The sequence below is a fragment of the Protomyctophum bolini genome (assembly GCF_963924005.1).
Source record: "Protomyctophum bolini genome assembly, chromosome: 15".
Lineage (NCBI taxonomy): Eukaryota > Metazoa > Chordata > Actinopteri > Myctophiformes > Myctophidae > Protomyctophum > Protomyctophum bolini.
In genome coordinates, this window is record NC_137876.1 from 29,431,267 (window position 1) to 29,452,143 (window position 20,877).

The 20,877-nt window shown below is 41.4% G+C and overlaps 2 protein-coding genes across 6 annotated transcripts in view; both read right to left on the minus strand.

The window, feature by feature from the left end:
• dctn1b (dynactin 1b) overlaps positions 1-14,181 on the minus strand; it is a 54,475-nt gene extending 40,294 nt beyond the window's left edge. For 3 of the 4 annotated variants that reach the window (XM_080783681.1, XM_080783680.1, XM_080783678.1), the window contains exons 1-3: positions 14,082-14,181; positions 965-1,216; positions 355-433 (exon numbers count right to left, since the gene is read on the minus strand). In XM_080783681.1, the coding sequence (XP_080639807.1) occupies positions 355-433; positions 965-1,192 (307 nt within the window). In that variant the 5' untranslated portion in view covers positions 1,193-1,216; positions 14,082-14,181. Of the gene's footprint in view, positions 1-354; positions 434-964; positions 1,217-10,346; positions 10,452-14,081 lie in introns of those variants that run through there. The other variant, XM_080783679.1, reaches the window with a different exon arrangement.
• A 204-nt stretch (positions 14,182-14,385) lies between these two features.
• LOC308329405 (N-acetyltransferase 8-like) lies at positions 14,386-20,616 on the minus strand. 2 transcript variants are annotated; one of them, XM_080783686.1, is made up of 2 exons: positions 20,499-20,598; positions 14,386-15,513 (listed from the first exon to the last, which is right to left on the minus strand). In XM_080783686.1, the coding sequence occupies exon 2, from the start codon at positions 15,490-15,492 to the stop codon at positions 14,821-14,823; it is 672 nt and encodes a 223-aa protein (XP_080639812.1). In that variant the 5' UTR covers positions 15,493-15,513; positions 20,499-20,598; the 3' UTR covers positions 14,386-14,820. The 2 variants fall into 2 exon arrangements, with proteins under 2 accessions (XP_080639812.1, XP_080639811.1); XM_080783685.1 differs by lacking the exon at positions 14,386-15,513 and adding an exon at positions 15,645-17,547 and having other exon boundaries at positions 20,499-20,616.
• Between the last annotated feature and the right edge of the window lie 261 nt (positions 20,617-20,877).

A 20,877-nucleotide genomic window follows, 5' to 3' on the forward strand; every position in this document is an offset into this window, starting at 1 on the left:
TGGGATTGGCCACGCTACCGGGAACGATATAAACACCGGGCGGCAATGCAGGAGTGGACTGGGAAATTGTTTCCTCTGGTGGTCCAGCCTGAGACATACCCACAGACTGGATGTTGGTGGCCGGGGGTTTAAATTAAAGTTAGGTTGCATGCCTACACTACTTGTGCCCATGGTATGCTGGGTGACATTCTTGTTGTATCGCGAGTCGCGACATATTCCTTGATTTTGTGGATGTAATTTTGCTACACCTGAACTATTTATGTCCTTGTATGCAATTTCCTCTGTGTGGACATAAATAAATTGTTAAAATGTATGTGTGTGTGTGTGTGTGTGTGTGTGTGTGTGTGTCCTTACCGCGTTTAGGAACCTTGGCAGTGGCTGGCTCAGGTGTCTCAGGGGACGTTGTGTCCGCTCCATCATCAACCAGCTGGATCTGACACACAGAAAGAGAGATAAAAGACAGAATTAAACAGACCGTGACAGCGAGAGGCCAGCAGAGAAACAGAAATAAACACAAGAGACAGAGACAACAATCGGGACAATGGAGATACATTCCATTATAGTCTTTCATTATTGATCATTTTTATTAATTAGCCATCATCTTAACCACCCTAGTTCCCACGGCAACATCTAGTACTTGTGTAGAGCCACTCGGGGCCAGCCAGCCCAGTGTGTGTGTGTGTGTGTGTGTGTGTGTGTGTGTGTGTGTGTGTGTGTGTGTGTGTGTGTGTGTGTGTGTGTGTGTGTGTGTGTGTGTGTGTGTGTGTGTGTGTGTGTGTGTGTGTGTTCTCAGACTAGCACAGGTGGCCTACGTATGTTTCAAGAAGCACACATTTTACAAATCCATATTCATTTTTTGGAAAAGTTATGCATTTTCTCAGGTCTAGACTACAGTATTGTTTTTTAAATTAATTCTTTATATATAAAGTCATGCTTAAGGAATACAATCAAGCCTTCTTCTTACCTGTGACTGTCTGACAAATATCCCCTGGTTCTCCTCACAGGTGAAGTAGCGTTTGCCCTGCACCGTGCCGTCGTTCTTCCCCTTAGGCTCATCCAGGATGACGCCGACCCATTTTCCTGAGGCGAACAGCGTGGTGCCGATATAAGCGACTGTCCCTCGCTGACCCTTTCCGATCACCTCCACCAGGGAGCCCACCTTGGCTGGCCGGCCTCCACCATCGGAGCTCATCCTGCTGCTACCACTGCTGGTGGTCTGAAGAGACATAATAGAGAAGATTAACAGCGAGTACCATTCCATTCATCATCGTATAACCTGGTACTGCACTGTACTGTGTGCAACATCCTGGCCTGGGGTTGATTCCCAGTGCATGTGCAAATCAGCTTCACAGATTGGCTAAACTTTGCATCATGTTTATTATAGAGTGCATGATAGTATGCTATTCTTTTACAGGGTAGTGCGCCACATGCCTGTATCCGTCTATCCGTCCCTCATTTATGCCCATGTACGTGTCACTGCTGTACATGGGTATAAATGGGAGAAAGACAGATAAAACATACTCTGACAACAAGCACAACAAATGCAGTACAACGAGTATTGTATAAACGGTCGGACATGCATTTTCAATTTGCATCGCTCCCGACTTACATCATTCCTGAGTATAAATAACCCATTTGTAATATATTATTAATATCACACTGGTTACTCTATCACAGTGGTATTTAACTGGCTTTTTTTTGTCCTTTTTTACATTCTGGGAATAAGAGGGCTAATGCAAGTTACAGGTATGGTGTGTGCTATATGAAATGTGAGATTACCATAATGACAGTAATGCTCATAAATAATGGTAATACTCACTAATCATATTCCTCGCCTAAATTTGTGACATCCCCTACAATGACGAAACATGACGGTCGTATTGTTTCAGGGCTATGATAAGACATTATAATGTTTTGTCAAAGACTGTAGTGTAGACAAACTAGACATGCCATATTTTGCTCTCCATGTCATGGTCATGGTCATGGAGGGTGAGAGAGAGAGAGATGAATGCAATCGCATTAAATAGTGTGGTTGGTGAGAAGAAAGTATACAGTGGGTCATGTCCACAGCTCTCCTGTTTAGGTAATAAAGGGTGCATCCTTGACTGCTTTCCGTTGTCACTGTGCCTGCCGACCATGTGCACGTCCTTCATTAGCCTACATTATAACGTGACATTTATTATACACCTATACGCCCCAGTAAGGGCGCTGTTGCCAGAAACAGAGAGAGAGATAGTATTAGTGCTGCACGCACTGTTGCACCACTCAGTTCACACGGGTGTGATTTTTTTTAAACCGAGGACGAACATATCGGTTTTGCAAAAGATCCATATATAGGTATAGCCCAGGCCTAAGGTAGCATATACCTGTATACGTATAGACATATCCTTTACTGTGCAGAAATATACATCCCCCCCCCCCCCACACACGATCATTCTACAGTTGTGGCCCCCAGCCTAATCTATAGCACCCCATATCAGGTACAATGGGTATTGCATAACCTGGTGGAGCATGCATTTCCAGCTTGCTGAGAATACTCTCAGGTGATTTTGGTACTGAATCACAATGAAGCTACCGGTAGTAAAGTTATGATCATAATCATAAAACATTTGATAACGTTGCCAGGGAGATAGGCATAGGTTTGGTGCATGAGAGACTCAGAAATCTGATCTGTTACCATGGCCAAGAAATAATGTCATCACTGCCACCGTTTCTGCCTTCCTAATGTCCGTAATGACCCAGGAATGTGAGACAGCTGATCCCGATGATTGCTCTCAGCACTCATCAGAATGTGATTGGTTGCATCTTCTAGCTCATGTGTGATGATTTGAAATGTTTTTGACACATACGGCAGTTGTCTGCCGAAACGTTTAGTTGGTTTCTCATTCTCTGCATCCTAAATAATCAGCACTTTGGCTATCAGTGTGTGCGGCCACTCTTTTGTCATTTTAAGATTTTACTTTGTAACTGTTTCTGGCAGAACATTATTAAAATTCAAGATTGACATGATACCAATTTTAACTAATTTAAATTCAATGTTGGGTCCACATATTCGTGTCAGAGCAGGTAGTAGCAGCAAAACCAGTTAAACAACACATGCTTTTTAGACAATATACAGGGAAAGAAATTCATTATGTACATAATCACAATATAAATATTTTAGGGTGAGACACAAATAATAATAGCTTGAATTTATATAGCGCCTTTCATGAACCCAAGGATGCTTTACAAAATGTACCAACAACAATCAACAACTACATATGCCATAAGCCTGAGAGAATAAGTGTCTTTTCAAGACAGCCTTAAAAGAGTCCGGTGTTGGAGCATGGCAAATCTCTATTTGGAGAGAATTACACACAGTAGTACAATTGAGTCCAAATTAGGGCCGATTCATACTCCTGTTTCGGCGCTGTAGTGCCGAAATCATTTCGGCTCGTCAGAAAATTTCAGTAGCACCGAAGAGCCGACTTTAGGACGGTACCCGCCCCCCCGAACCTCAAATGACGTCAAATTGTAGGCTCTACAGCGCCGAACCGACTTTTATTCGGCTCAAAAATAGGAGTATGAATCGACCCTTAGCCTTTAGGCAGGTTGCTCCATGATAATGAGGAATTTCTTTCTAAAAGCTTTCAGAACGGATAAAGAAAAGAAATGGCTGCAATTCACAGCCAATAGAACTCTTTACAGTTCTTCAACTGTTACAAATCGAGTGTGGATGACCATTGACTATGTGTGTCAGACTAAACTAATAAATGAAGAAAAGCACATGATCCGTGTGTGTGTGTGCGTGTGTGTTTCTCTGCTCCCCCTAACTTGCACAGTTCATCTGCATTTTGCACAGACATCGACCATCATGTTATGCAGGGCATCACAAAGCCAGTTTTTCAAATTAACAAACTGAACGCTGTTTATTTGCGTTTATTAGATTTTTCCCACAGTTATACCCTTACTACGCATGCGTGGTTGCCACAGCTTCACCCTTACTGTGCATGCGTGGTTCAGATTGCTTTATTGCGCATGCATAGTTGCGTTACACAATCGTTCGATGCCTATAGAATTTTGCAGCGGGCCGCTGTACACTCCAAGCCTCATAACAACACTAACTCACATGCACTCAGTCACAGCCGTATGTTTTTGGATGCCAACGTCTCTACATTGCTCCATTTCACACACAAAAAAACACAGACTCTCCTGCACTTTCCGCGATGAAGCGAACATCTGCACACACATTGCTTCTGTGTGTCTTGCAACGACGGGTCACACGTGCTGCCGTGTGTGTGGTGTTCATACAGTATATTCGAATGCGTATAAGGACAAGTCATTACTAAAACATGAATGCTTCCATTCAGTCAATAAATGAACACACGTGTGATCCTGACAGTGTCAGTGTCATGCCCAACTCATTGAGCTACAAGTCCACACACATGTTAAACATACCAGCAGTCCTACAGTCATTATTCAGACAAACCCATGCTGCAGGTTAAAAATCATCCATGCTGTGGGTTCAAAACGCACACACACACACACACACACACACACACACACACACACACACACACACACACACACACACACACACACACACACACACACACACACACACACACACACACACACACACACACACACACACAGCTGGGTCTATATAGGTTGCTTGCTTGCCCCTTCTATAGTCACAAAGTGCTTCACAATCAATCAAATGAAATAAATAAACTAGACAAATTTGGGAAATTGTATGTTGACCTCAATGTAATATGTATGTTCAACTGAACTAATCATGACCTGATGAATCCGTGGGAGAAGAAATCAAATCATATACTGTACGTTCACTTCATCACATTTCTGGCAACCTTAGAGTATGGGTACAAGTTAAGCTGCTTTTGGCGATGCATACTATCAAAGATCCATCATCACTCCAGAGATTGCGTGTGTCCACATTCTGAGTTTTGGACAGAATGTATTATGATGAGATCAGGTTTAAAGGAGTTTTGAAGAAAATGTTATTGGCAGGAACGGGCATGGCTCATTTACAGGTACATGCATAAACTTTGTGGTGAGAGAAGTGTGGTAGCTATTCATTTGATGGATTCTGTGATAATGATATTTTTATTGAAACTGACTTAATTTGCTGTACACATGGGGAAAATGTATTGCACTAAAAGTGTAAGTATACCCTTTTCAAGTATGTCTTGAGAAAAGTACATACACACGATTCCTGATGAAGCTGTGTGTGTACATTAACGTTATGTGGTGCCAAAGTTGTGGGAGCAGTGTGGGAAACATTTAGGATATAGGTTAGTAAATATAATATACAGTAGCTGCATTAACAATAGCATGACTGACTAGAGGCACAGATAAAATATAGAAATACAATTAGACTATGGTCAGTCAGAACAAATGGGTATTTAACCACTTAGTCAATGTCAACAGACCCACACATCTGTATGTGTCGGTCGGACTCGGCAGTTCCAGATTTCAAACGCCTTTTGTTTTTAGTCTAGTCTAGAGAGTCTAGACTATGAGGGACAGCCAACACTACTTGGTCAAGGACTACTAGTACTGGCGTTCCAAAGACACACCTCTCTCACCTCATAAATCTGTTCTTATATCAATAAAAATAATAATATCATAAATCAATTCTGAAGCATAGAGAAATACCCACATTCTAGATACAGTAATTAGAGCAGGGGAAACAGTCCCAAGCTCTAATATTTGGTAATCTAACCATTCTTTATTAATGCAATGGATAGTGCCATCCTAGAAAAGCAAGATGACCCAGCAGAACAGCATTCTTGATGTTATCACAAAATAAGTGATGGTGTTGGGCTCTGGCACACCCCGGCCTGTGTGTGCCTAGTGCCTAATGTAAACAGGGCATGGGGAGGGGCCTGTTGGGTCACAGAGACAGCACTGTAAAGACAGTGCCACAGGTTTGAACTTCGATGCCCACAAAAATAAATGAAATGTAAACAGATGGTATGCAGCACTGACTAGATTGTGTGACTCCAATTCCAATGACATCTGCATTTAAAGCTAGATGAAACGATGTAGAACCAACCAGAGGAAATCAAGAACACTGCAGTCTATCGTGTGGAACTACATAGATTTAGAGCATACATGGGCAACTGGCGGCGACATGCGGCTCCCCACCTTCACTTAATGCGGCCCACAGGTTATCGGAATTGATTTCAGCCGCGATACAATTCCAAATATGCAAACATGACGCTTAAATTACTTCAGTCTATTAGTAGCTTAATGACTATTACTGGTAAAATGTTATTGTCTTGTCCAATGTAATTGTATTTAAGTTCATAAACATAAGTATAACTAAATGCATTTGAAATTAAATGTTATTTTTCAGGATTCCAATAAAAAAATAGCAAGAACGTATTCAGGATTCCAATTAAAAAATAGGAAAAGATAGCAGATCAGATTGGCAATTTTTGCTACTTTTGTGTGACAGAATATGCCATGTGGCCATCTAGAGTGAGGAAATAAGTTTCCCACCACTGACTTAAGACTCTAAAACTCGGCCACACAATGGAAATTCAGTGATCAGTGGTCACTCACCCACTGCATAAGTATAATAACTACTGTATACTGTACATAGGAATGTTGAAACATAAAGGAGCATGTGTGTTTTCTCATTCCTACAGCATGAGCGTAATTATGGCCCCTTTGAAAACACCCTGGGGAATTTTAATGACATTTAAGACCAGGAGCTTTTGGAAAACCTCAAGACTTAAAAAGCTAAATAATAGACATTTAGACTTTTAGAGTTTATTGTGCCTATAGGCCTACTAACTACCTAGGAAAGGGAAACTGAAAATGTAGGGCTACAACATGAGAACATGAGATGGGAATATGTGGGAGAATTCATTACTGTACCAGGTCTTATGACTTAAGACCTGGAGGCGTCGTGGCCAATGTTGTTTGGCTGTTTTGAGCATAAACATAGAAAGGTAGACGCCTCATTCGCCGCTGCAATTCATTGGAGCGACATGTATCGCTCGAGGGCGGAAGTGCATTGTTATGTGGCGCATCCCCAGTGTCGTCACGTGACTCACGTCCCTTCTTTTCCTTACTTTCCTTGGCACCAACACGGAAGCTTGCCCTCACTTGAGAGCAAACGCCCCAGAGCCGAAGGAGGCTTTATATGTCTATAGTTTTAAGTATCCAAACAGCATTGGCCACGCCTCCAGGTGAAGACTGACAGAAAAGAGGGAGGGAGAGACATGCAGCAAAGGTCGTCACGAACGGGACTCAACGCGCTCTCAGGCCAGAACCCATATGTGGCATGCGCCTAGACCACTAGGCCAGCATGCGCCCAAATGCCTCCAGGTCAAGTATTTAGTTAAAGACCTTTTAAGCCTCAGACAAAGCCAACTTGGATCGTGACAACTCATGACAACACAATTTTTGGACTGAACAAAAGTCAGGTTACAACACTTTTTTTTTGTTAATAATAATAATAACTTGAATTTATATAGCGCCTTTCAAGAAACCCAAGGACGCTTTAATATATTTTTTTATAATAATAATAATAATTGCCAAAAGTCTGAGTGAACAAATGTCTCTTCAGTGCAGACTTGAAAGAGTCCAATGTAGGCGTCTGGCGAATATCCAAGGAGAGAGAGTTCCAGAGGACAGGGCCTGCCACAAACATTGTTCTAATTATTTGTTAAAATAAAATAAAAATTGTGTTTGTTTTCATGAGTTGTCATGATCCGAGTTGGCTTTGTGCTGAGGCTTTAAAGGTCTTTAAAGAAATACTTTCTGAAACGTCTATGGGAAAGATGCATGGGAAATGCTTTTCCGGGCCTATCGTCGTCATGAAAGGGGGCAGGACTGCGATGCTCTATAAGACCTAGTACTTAAGAGTAAGACATGCAAAATAGGGCCCAGATACAGTATCTGTCAGTCCTAAACACATAGTGCTGTTGAAATAAACACAGCAGCACCTGTTTCTACACAAAAAGGAGGTCGTGCCCAGAGGATTTGTTTGTTAATAACATCAAATATGACAAAAGAAAGAACAATAAACTACCGGTAAGTAGGTTTGGAAACTGCAAATAATATACAAGAACAATGGTATCATTAATGTAATGCTCAGTTTCACCCATATGGCAATAGTAAATGTCAACCTGCACAACCTGAATCACTCTGATTGCTCAGCCTTGTTACCTTGATTAATATTCAAGACTTGAAAAGTATGAGCTATACTATCTTGTAAATACAGAACTCAAATACCTTGGTTGTCAGAACTGTGCATGATGAGGGAAGGGCTAAAAGGGAAATAAGGCTATGACTTTACATATTATGTAATTTTTGTGATTTTAGTCACAAGCACATCTGCCAACCATTACAAAAAAACATTGTTTTATAAAGTCATCAAACTAAAACTAAATACAGTGTATAGGACATAGCTAAAAATCGGTTTACCCCCAGCCTGCAATGAAACATTAATTAACTTTTATGTTTGATGTGTTTTTGGAGCCATCAATCCAGTAAGTGCTGTGGGTAGGCTACACAACCATCCCACAAATGCTGCATCTGTAATGAAACATTCATTTATGTTTAATACAATGTTCAGGCCTGCTTGCCATGTGCTAGAAGCAGAGAGGAGGGTATGCTGAATAATGTATTGCCACTCTACTCTTACAACACACGCAAACCCCACCACAAGGCTCAGGAGAGGATGCAAACAGTTCTACAGAGTCAAGACTGTATAGCAGGTACGGTATGCCTGTTTCCAGACTGGAATGTCAAAAGTAGGCATGTTTGATAAAAAATGATATTTGTATAAGCTATATACAATATAGCTATATAAAACCTTACACTACATATTTTATCTAACATTATTTTTTGTTTATTGTACGTTGTGGATTATCGAACAAGTAGGATGCTTTTAAGAAGTGAAAACCCTTGAGTGATATGCAATGACCCATGACTACTGAAGACTATATTACATTGGAAGCATAAAGTAGACCTAATGCTGAAGGAGAAGTAACCTAATTCTGAGGACGGACACTGATGTCATCCTTCCCGGATGATAAGGGTTGCCTGACTCAGAGACAGATGACAAAAAGGAAGTCTTCCTGGTTCTCAAGGAATGACAGTCCCATGATAACAATAGCCTCATATAGTTCTGTAATTTGCTCATAGCATATACCAAACCATTTTAGCATGCAGGTCAGCACAATCAGCGTGAAGGTCCAAACAATGTCTAGCCCTGGGGGCATCTGAGCCAAACAAAGAAGCAACAATTCAAGCAGAGGAATGCACAGCCAAACCGTGTCATTCATCAATCCATTCAGCCTGGAAATCGACATCAGGCAGACGCCACAATAGCGAAACAAATTCACCAGACAGAAAACGCTGGTGTACAGATCAAAACAGCAGTAACTTAACGCAACAGTCTCGCCGATTCAGTCACTCTCTGGGTGCGCTAGCATGCACTCACCCGGGTGTATGTGTTCCTCCTAGTCTGAGACATAATCTCCTAGTCGCCGAGCACCCCCACAACGGGCTGCCTAGACTCAAGAGGTGAGAGAGCGTGTTATCAGGATAAGTGTTGGCCAGACACAAGAGGGCTGGCAAGACGAGAGCGGAGGAGAGGGAGGGGACGAGGGTAGCTCAGTGATGCTCTCAGAGGCGCGTCTCTCCTCTTCACCGACAACACCACATCCCTCTCACTAATCCTCCCAACACCGGCCTGGGCTCTCAAAACTTCCTTTCCTTTTTCACCCCGCCGGACATTAGAGAATCCCTGAGAAACCTGACTGTCAGGGAAGAACAGGAGGAGGAACGGGTGAGGTTAGGAGCAGGGGAGGGGGCTCTCTGGGCAGGTGCTCCTGTTCCACGGTGACTTCAGGGGGGCGAATGGAGCAAAGGAAAACAGAGCAAAGGCAGGGGACGGGAAAAGATAAAACATAAACTAATGACCAGGGGTTGTCTGCTGTGAGAGTGCATCAGCTGAGTGGTAGCACTGCGCTAGTGACTGCACTGGCTTCTTTCTGCAGGAGGGAGTGTGGCTTAGGCCCCGACAAGCACCACTGGGCCCTAAAGCCCTCCGTATTACTTCACAAAATATCTCTTAAGAAAAACAAATGAAGCATCTCTGTCATTATTCCCGTTTTTCTACGAGATGCACACGTAGATTAGACACAACGGACATGCGGAAACAACGGTCGGACATGTGGTCGAACATGCGCTGCTTCCGTGCTTGCGGTTAGGGTTAGGTTGTCGGTCTGATGACAGTTGGACCAATAGTAGCCTACAGTACGTCTAAACTAAAGCCTGTACCCTTTTTCTACAAATGTCGTAAGTCATTTGTCTGTTTTCACCTTATTTCTGATGATCAAAGTCCATTGGGGAAGAACACAGATCGATGTCCTGAGTGACGGCTGCCAGAAAGTCACCGGTGATCAATAGACATGTCTAAATCAACTGGGATCAATGGACCACATAAAATGCATTGACAAATGCAGTAAAGAAACTTTGTACAATTCAACATTAGACAAAACCTGTCACCGTTTCAGATTACTGTAAAGAGTTAATCAACATGCATTGGGTGGTAAATTTATATGCTAAAACAGTTGTTTATTTTTCAAAATGTTTCAAAAATAGATTTTCCTTGGAAAAACTTTGATGGGAGAAAGGGTGAATTAGTTAAATTTGGCCACATGATACAAAACACAGAGTGGAGAACCTTCATCATTAAGGGAAAGGTAAATTAAATGTATTGGAAATAATTGTCCAATACATTTAACTGTGGTGGAACACAAAAGATCCAGGTGAGGATGATGTGATGTGTTGGCAAATGACAGAGGTTGGATTAGCAGTCTTTTATCAACTGCACACTGTAGCTGGGGGCTTTTCACTCTATTCATTTGAGTATTTCTGCAATGGAAGCAAATGCTGCAGGGATTCTGTTTGTAAAAGGTTTCAGCATGGATAACAAGGAGAAATGTTTTGTTTAATTGCTCACATTTAAGCTATTAAACAAAAGGAAACAAACCTCTAGTTGAGTGAGATATCGGTAATAGAGTTTAACCTACATTAGGTTACACGTACTAGGTTGTTGTTAGGCCTGTCTAAATCTTACACACATAGGTCTATCCAAGTGGCTCTAAGCCTTATTAGTGCATGCATGTAGGGCACATAGTATTTTCTAAGGCAACTTTTGAAAATACCGTCTATTTATTAGACAATGCAGAGCTAACTTTAGTCGCGGCTGAGGATATTTCAGGACATACAATGAAATATCTGCAGTCTCCTTCCTTGCACCCCTTTATGCAAATGAGGAATGGATAGAGCGGGATGGAGGGGGTTGGTTGATGTGGTAGCGGGCTAGCGGCAATGGTGGTGGTGGTGGCGGTGGTGGGAGGGGCTTATCTTTCAGCCAAAGGAATAGGCATGACATACACGTGGGATCAACTGACAGCACAAAGCAAAAGAGCTGTCTCATCACAGAAAAAGAGGACAATGAAAGAGAAAATAGCTGGGTACCGTCTATTGCGTAGAGACTGAGTGGTGCACCAGAGCATTTCAACAGCGGTGATAAACTGGGATTTCAAGAGGCAATGACATTGCAACTAGGTCTACCTGAATTCTTTCATCACTTGCAAGGTAACGTAAGAATGAAAAACACTGCCATGCCCTCTGCATGTATGGGCAATGTAGTAACACATTACGTGATACTACAGACTGCTGGAAATAACATAGGAGCTTATTGAAGCATATTCTGCTGCTGTCCTGGGTGAAAATCACTCTGGATATTGTGGGCTAAATGCTTTAGTGAAACTTTAATATAAACTTTAATGTGTCTTTAAAATGTCTATTAGGCTCGAGTTACCTTCATTGATGTGTTTGACTCCTTCCACAGGAGAAATATGCTGGATATACGCAGGGATATGGGATTATTGGGATACATATCTGATAAGCTTGTGAAAACTGTGGCTGTCCTATGCACACACCAAGGCAGGTCAGCAGCAGCCCGATGACACTATTGAGCACTTAACTGCGTGATGAGGAGAGAGAGAGACATCGGAGGGAGAGGAAGAGCTGGACTTCACCATGGTCCCATGCAAGAGACTGCGAGTGAATGTCATTGCCCTGGACTATGCTGATGACAGAATGCTAGTCTCAGATAAAGTGAAGCAGGCCTACACACTACTATTGTCAGTATAGGAGGATAGGACAGCATCTCGACGCCAAGGAAACCAAGAGATGACATGTTGCTAAGAACTGTGTTCATCTTGGCGACTACATCGACTCCAGTGAGAAGGACCTCAAGAGTCAAGACCAGACGGGGACTTGCATGGTCAACACTCCACAGCATTAATTAAGTGTGGACGTCGGCCGTAAGCACAACACTCAAAGAGGGTCACTGTTTCACTAAACAATCGAGTCAGTCCTACTCTTCAGCTAAGAGAGTGGAGCCTCATGACCAAGTCTGAGAAGTCTCACAACAGCAGAGGATCTGCACTCCTGCATGATAGACAGCTGGAGGAAGAGCAATCATAACTTGCGTACTGATAATGCCACTATACCCACCCATGTGGTTCCAACATGAAGTAGTAAGTATAGCCTCAATTAAATTAATTAATCTAATGTTAACTTTGAGAACACCTGAGCTAAATGGCAGTTCCTGTGACAGTAACACCGATGTCATTTGATATGGCTCACCACACAGCATCAAGTTAAAGATTGATAGATAGGGATGGGGGGAAATCTATAGGCAGGGAAAGGGAAGTGTTTCATTTGTAAACAGATCAGCCCAGTAAGTGATATATCCAACATTGCCAATGTTGGATAACAGTAGCCTATTTTGTTATGAATTTATGTTAGAAATGTAGTTAAATATCTGTAGTGAGTGACATCAATGAGTGACCCAACATTTTACATGTGCAAAATATGAAGTATAGTTTGTTAAAATTGGATACATTAGGGTCTACAGAGAGCTACAGAAAAAGCACCAGAATAAAAAGCTCATGTTTATATAAATGTTGATATAAATCAGACACCATGAAAAAGTGGTAAACGTGTGTAACCAATCACAATTTATCACACTATGGTCTGATATCACCAATGACAAAGTAGTTAAATCAAAGAAATGCAATTCCCTTCTCTTAAAAAAACGAAATGCTATTGGTATAATATTCTATTTGGCAAGAGGGATGCAAAATGTGTAATCTGGCACCATCTAGCGATTACAAAGGCCTCCATTTGATTATGTATGTATTCTGTCGAATAGCAAAAACAGAAATAATTCGTTTTAACAAGCACGGAAACTATTGTCCTCATGGTGGGGCACTGGGTCATCGGTTAGCCCCCGTTTACCTTTTCTGTATTAAAAGGTCCCGAAACGAAAGGGGCTAGGCTGGGGACCTGGGGTGTCGCTAGCCCCATATGTGCCCTCTCCCGACGCTCATTCTGTAGCTCCGAGAGCTAGAGAATGAGCGTAGTGCTGAGGGAACATACTGGGGCTAGGGTATCGTTAGAGACGTTAGCCCCTCTCGGAACCCTCCGTAAAGCTTGTCAGAAACTTCAGTAGCATTGGGTTCTGCTTGTAGGGCTAGGGTATCGTATTCGTAATCTCGTTAACGTTACAGTACATATTCGCCTAATGGGTTTAAATGAGATAATCAATCCAAGACTGCGGACGATATGAAATGTGTATCAGATTTCAGCCACCGACCTTCCCCCATAAGTAATGCCTATAAAACCGAAAAGAAATATGACAAATAAACAATTCCAAACTATAGTGTGATTGTTGGAACACATTTTCACCCTTTGCACTCATTGTTTATCCATATTACGTTTTATTAGTAATTTCCATTAAGACGACATTTGGCCCCTCTGCCCTCTCAGCTGATTTTGAGCTGTCAGTGGGACAGGGACACTCCCTGATCAGCTGCTAGCGCCAGTGCGTTAGCGGAGCTAGCCTTAGCTCGCTCCTGCTTTATAATGACCAATTACTAATTGAGGACATTTTTATGAATGCAAAACATAATAATCAGCAGTTTAACGTGGCCCGTGTACACCGATTACGCATGAGATTGTGTGCGGGTTCTTACCTCGTTGACTTGTGTAAATCCGTTTTATGCTTAGTCCCTCACGTTGTTTTTAGGGAAATCCATCCATGTACTTCTACAATGGCAACATCCTGTGGTGTCCGTCGAATTGCCTGACTGAGCTAGCATGAGGCAACACATGGTAACTGCTAACTGTCAATCATTGATTGTGCATGCCAATTACATGTTCATGGTCAAGGCATCATGGGATGATGATGCACGTGATTGTATCCCTCAAAAAAGAAAGGGGTAAATAAAAAAAGATAAGAGCAAACAAGGCATGATAATTACAGCATTTTAATTTTATTATGACAATAATTTGTAGGCCTATTGGTTGAAGGTTGCATAATGTATCAAATATTAATAGGCCTATCATAGTAGTAGTGAATTTACATGAACAAAAGGTGCTATAGGTAACTGATATATTTGGTTAAAACAAACATGTTTGTTAAAGTTAAAGCTCTATAATCTGGTATACCGGTACATTTTCTGGTCACCAATTTCATCCAACCAAGAGAGAAAACCATGTATTCTTTCCTTTGACCAATTTTGTCTTCTATTTTGGTTTCATCACTTCCAATGTCAGTTGTTTCCTACGTTTTGTTTCCTGTACTGTATGAAGTCTTTCTCCTGACTGGATGGTGTCCCAACCTGAAAATCTATTTTCTGTTAACTAAAGAGTTGGAGATGGGGAGATCCGTTACTGAACATATTATCCATACTTTTCAGAAGTAACAGCCATTTACTTTTCCTTCTGAGGCACTTTATAGCCATACTTAAAAACCATGAACTTGATCAGCTTGGCTGGCAGAGATGGCCAAATGAACTCGTCAATTTTGTAGAATCCCAATTTGTGGTACAGCTTATGTGCATCAGTTTGGAGCATAGATGTGTACAGGACAACATTCTGCACATCATGACACAAAACAAAGTCGAGCGCCGTCTGACAAAGTGCTTTAGCAATTCCCAAACCCCTGAACTCCGTTCTCACAGAGATCCGCTTCAGTTCCCAAGCTCCCACTTGTGTACAACAGGGAAGTATGGCCACTGTCCCTATGATGTTGCCCTTACTCTCAGCCACCCAGAAACAAGACACTTGTCCCTCCTTCATGTAGCTAGCCTTAATATCCAAGAGGTCCTCCCGGAGTCCTAGTTGGACCCCCTGGTTGAACAGGTACCTAACCACCTCTCTGGCTCCAAGCAACAGGAGAACTGTGGCTAGTAAGGTAGTTAGGAGGCACCCAGACAAGGCAATAGTTGCCAAGATGAAGATGACCACAGTAAGGTGCACCCAGGTCTGTTTCAAGGCTTGAACACACACAGCATTCAGGTGCTCGGAGAAACCTGTGGAGTACACCTCTCTGACCACATCATAGTCCTCGTCCTGGTATTGACGAATCTGAAAACTGGCCATCTGTTCATTCCCTGACGTGGCCTGGAAGGAAGAGGACAGCTTACTAGCACAAAGGCACAAAGATTAGATTGTTTCAAATTATAGGATCAAATGTTATGCTGCCAAAGTGCCATGAAGAGATTAATAAACTCTAGAAAACAAGTTGACAGAGACCAGTCAAGAACAGTTTTAATTACTGTATAGTGCCCAGTGATTCCAATAAATCCGTTTTTTTTTTAATATCATCGTTATTACTTTGCATTTTGTTGAGTGATCATGTCAGCTGCACACGTATAAGCTTTCTAAAGAATTATTTAAAAAATAGACATTCAAGCTTTTTAGAAAAAAACATAATAGGGCAAATAGTGTAAATCATCTTTCACACTTTAGTCTCTTAAGTGTCCAATATGTAAACAAAATAAATATTTCATTAACATTTCAAGCAAAAAAAAGAAATAGAGCAGCATCTGGATAAAAATCCAAACTAAAAGACCTAATGCTGTAGTACATACATAGTCATCATAAGCAAGACGATTCAATCATGGACTTACAAGGACTACCGGTGATCTACTATAGCATGTTTAGCAGAATGACTCATGCTACAGCCTACTTGTCATTACCGTCAAACCATTTTCCAAAGCTAAAAACATTTTTCTTTTCTTTTTTGGGGGGGGGGGCATTGGATTTCAGTCATTTCAATACGGAGCTATGATGAATCATCAACTTGCGTTATGAAACTTTAATGAGATAAGTAACCCCTACACAATAAACTGTCACCTTAATTTCTATGGCATGGCACTGTAGTTCAAAGTTATATGACTGCATTTACCGGTAATGTATTTAATGTTAGATATTGATTTATGAACAAAATAAAAACATCGTAAAGCTGAAATCTGGGACTCATTTTAATTAAAGAAAACATTTTAACCAATCTTTATGGTACGGTACGTTAATACAATAAACTTAGAAAACAAAGGGAGGACACCAGGCAGTACTGCAGAAGGTGCCACTGACAACCATGGTGAAACGATCAGTTAAAAAGAACAAAGTTTCACAAAGCCATGTATATGGCCATTAAGCAAGCAATGATGTAGGACTTTTCTATGACCTTTCTCCACCGGGAGACAATCCACATAAAAGCCAACATCGACTCAATCAGTATTAGTAACGTTTAAATGCTATGTTAAAAATGTAAATATACAATGAATCAAAAAATAAAGCCACCGATAATGATACATTTATTGACGGCCTTCGGACCCATTCTTCTTGCTTTCCAGTCAGTGTGTGTGTGTGTGTGTGTGTGTGTGTGTGTAATTAGGCGTTTCAGAATTACTGTCAATTAGATCAGACAGAATGTGTTACTGTTTTCTCTTTCAGTTCCACTCAGTCAGTCCATCTTTTTGTCTTGCTGCAGGTCCAGTCTGTACTCCAGCAGGGTGAAGTTAGTGATTTTGGTTGCCAGATCTGGCATGACAAACTCTCTTATCTTTGTGTAGCCCATGTGTTCATACAGCTTCTGTGCATCTGTCTGCACTATAGAGGTGTACAAGACAACCCCAAGACGGCCTCTCTCACGGGTGAAATCTACCACTGTCTGGCACAGAGCCTTAGCAATACCCATACGACGGTGACTACGGCTTATAGACATGCGCTTCAGTTCCAGGTAGCCAGGCGTATTCTCTGCAGGCAGGCAGGCCACTGTTCCCACCACCCGACCTTCACTTTCAGCCACCCAGAAGTACGAGTCTTTGCTCGTCAAGTAGGTTTCCTGGATGTGATTGAGGTCCTTCTTGAGGGACATGTCGATGTAGCTGGTGAACATGTAGGCTACAAACTGTCTCATCCCTGCCAGGAGGAGCGTCACCGCGAGGATGGGAAGCAGGAACGACTTGGCGCTGGTCAGCAGAGCGCAGACAACCATCATCAGCAACAGCTGTGTCGGTGGCTGTTTCAGGAGGTGCACAAAGGATGAGGGGATGTGCTCACTCATGCCCATTGTGAAGAGTTCCTTGACGGCCTCAGCGTCGTCATCCTGATACTTCCGGATCTGAACACCAGCCATAGTGTGGCAATTGCCTTTCAATACAACAGTGAAGACAGCTTTAAGAGCAATCAAAAACACTCAATGCACAGACTTCCAAGGGGTTTTTCACTTTCAAACATGTTTCGTGTTATTTTATCGTCTACTCAAGCTTTTGTGAGCATTACAAAAATAAAAATTTAAAACACGTCCCCCTCACACATTAGATTAGGACAAGAAGGACATCAGTCACCAGAACCAATAATGGGTTAAAATAGGGTTAAATAGGTGTCTGAAGCAACTTGAAAACAGCCTGGGGTGGTCACAATAAAATTACCCAAAACATGTAAAAGTGAAATATCGCTTTCATTATATATAATATGGCGTGATGAAGTCTGGATGAAAATATATAACAAAGTAAAACTCGACCTGGATTAAAGAAGGTAGGATAAGTGATTTTCTTTGGTTAAATAGCTATATATTCGGATTGGATAGTGGTTTTCAACCAGTGCTCCGGGGACCACCAGTGGTCCTTAAGGGGATTCCAGGTGGTCCCCAGTTAACAGATGGAGTTGGTTTCATTTTACGCTCAAGAGTTAAATTATTGTTAAACATCTGCATTAATTAATTTACAAGAATGTAGAAGAATTGTTATTTTGATCATTTGCATGTTGTCTCATATGGTACCAACATCAATACAGCATGGAATTGTGGACAAAGTCTTGAGTCTGAGAGGGCGAATCTCATCAAATGGTGGTCCGTGGCTCAAATGTCCAATACATAATGGACCTTGATATGAAAAGGGTTGAAAACCAATAGTGTTACTAACAGGAGTCTCCATGTCTCTCCAGCTCTTTATTAAACAGAAAATACATTTTCAGGAAACCAATTTGATCCAATCAGGAGAACTCTGACAAGATACAGATTAAACAAGTTAAATTGGAAGTGAGGACAAAGAAATGAGCAGAAAGAGGAACTGGAACAGTTGAATGAAGCTGATAAATGGGCACTATCTCCCTGGTTAGCTGACATTTCATCACCTACTGGAAAATGAGAGACTACCGTAGTACCGTTACTGAACAAACGCTCTATAATACACTAGTCCTATGTATACTATACTATCAGAATATAGTGCTTTAACCTTGGAACAAAAAAACGTTGTTTTAACCAAAACATATCACTTAGCCCCACATAGTTTGTTTACACTACACTTTACGTAGGGTCCCGTCCCATCTGTCCCAGGCTAAATGTTACACAGACGTACATACTTTCGGAAACGTCCGTGCTGCGGCTTTTGAGTGATTGTGATATGTTTCAAAAGAAGCATATAGGAGCTATAGGAGACAACGGAAACCGCTGAGAATTTTCCTTTGGCGAAGAAGCCGTTACGTATTTTTGTTTTACCGTTTTGGCAGCTCTGAAATTCTCTCTTCCTTCCTTCCTTGACTTCCTTATTGACATCCCATTGTACCGCCTTCAGCACAGACAGCAGATCAGAGGCAGGAACGTAGGGACACGCAGCTAGCCAACCCCGTTAAGTAAAAACGGCTTCTGCGCCAAAGGAAAATTCTCAGATGTTTCCGTTGTCTCCTATAGCTCCTATACAGTATGCTTCTTTTGAAACATTTCACAATCACTCAAAAGCCGCAGCACGGACGTTTCCGAATGTATGTACGTCTGTGTAACATTTAGCCTGGGACAGATGGGACGGGATCCTACGTAAAGTGTAGTGTAAACAAACTGTAGGGTTCTGAGCGGGGCTACATATCACTGTGACTTACCCTTCCTTTAAAATAAAAGCATCAGCTCTTAATATCTAGCCCTAAAACATGTCATAATCAAGAGCGTCATCAGAGTCATGTGAACCATGGCTACTAAATAATAGCCTATAGTCTGTCTCCATGCTCCATCCAAGGAACAGCTAGCCTGGAGGTACTAACCCCAGATTAGAGCTAGGGGCAGACGTAACTGAATTACCTCACCATATTGTTCTAGTTATCCAACATGATGACCAGAAGTGAAGAGGACAGGGCAGAGGTAGCCTGCAGCAGCCTCCTGACTTTTATTTTTTCACTTTGAGCTCAAATTGCTCAATAGTTATGTTTTTAATAGATTTCAAGATCTAAGAGAGCTCCATCTTTCTTAATACATTGTTAATTTAGTTTCATAACATTCTGAGCTTTAATCCCAATACATTTGGCCAACATGCGGTGGATAATAGCAGTTTCAATGTGGTGGCCTACATTTTGTGAATAAAGTTTAATAAAAACGTTGAGAGACGTTCTAGAAGTAGAGCTTCGTGCTTTTAGAAATAGTGTAGTTCCTGTTCTGTTCTTTAACTACATAGAAGTGTCTATTTGTATGTCTCTAAATGTTTTGATGAATTGAACACTGTGGACCCTGTTGTAAACAAGTGTAATGCTTAATTGGGTCGTCCACTCACAGTTAACAGTCTTTGTATTGAGTTTGTGCTTGAAATGTACTGTAATTCTACAAACTGTTAATAAATATTTCAATCAATCAATAGTTGTCACGTCTAGTTTGTTTTACACACAACAGATTATAGAAACTAAAGTCTCTCCAATTGCAGGCTAAAATGTATCCATCATTGAGTACAGTAGAGTAGAGTAATGAGTAGCCTAGCCAGCCAGACAGCAGACAGTTAAACATTGACATAGCTCTAATGCGTTGCAACGTATTAGAGCTATGGACCAGAGCTAAGTTAGCTAACATTGACACAGAATTGTCGAGATTCAACTTCCATAAACTGGGGATTATCGTATAATAACCGGAGGTAATTATTGTGAGGAACGAGTGCGTTCAAATCTCATGTAAAACCAAACCGACTTAAAAAAAACCCATATATTAAGCATTCGATTGGTTGCAAATTAGCGCAGTTAGCCAGCTAGACTATCCATTCTTTCAGTATTAAACTGAGATTTAATTCTTACTCGCTGGGGAAAGAGACATTGGGTAAGAACATGATGTGCGAATACATATGACCTACCTTGTTAAAAATAAATTAGTAAGTAAATCAGACTTGGCGTTTTGTCTTGTTTGTCATTTGTCTTGTTCTTCCTTTGCAGTTTGCGTAGATCAGATGACCACTGTCCATAGAGTATTCCACTGTCTACCGCCACTGTACACCACTTCCTGGTTGTTGGAGTGCAGTGAATACTTCAAGCGGATTGGATGACACAGCAATGACGCAATAGAAAAAGTATTTTGTCTGACATTTGTTTGTATAATGTATCTAGGAGGACAACAAGATAAAAGCAAGAATTTACTTCAGAGTTCAGACATAAGAATTCAACAATGAAAATAATCAAATCAATAACATATTAACAGACCACCAGTGATTGAATCAGAATGCCATATAGCAGCAC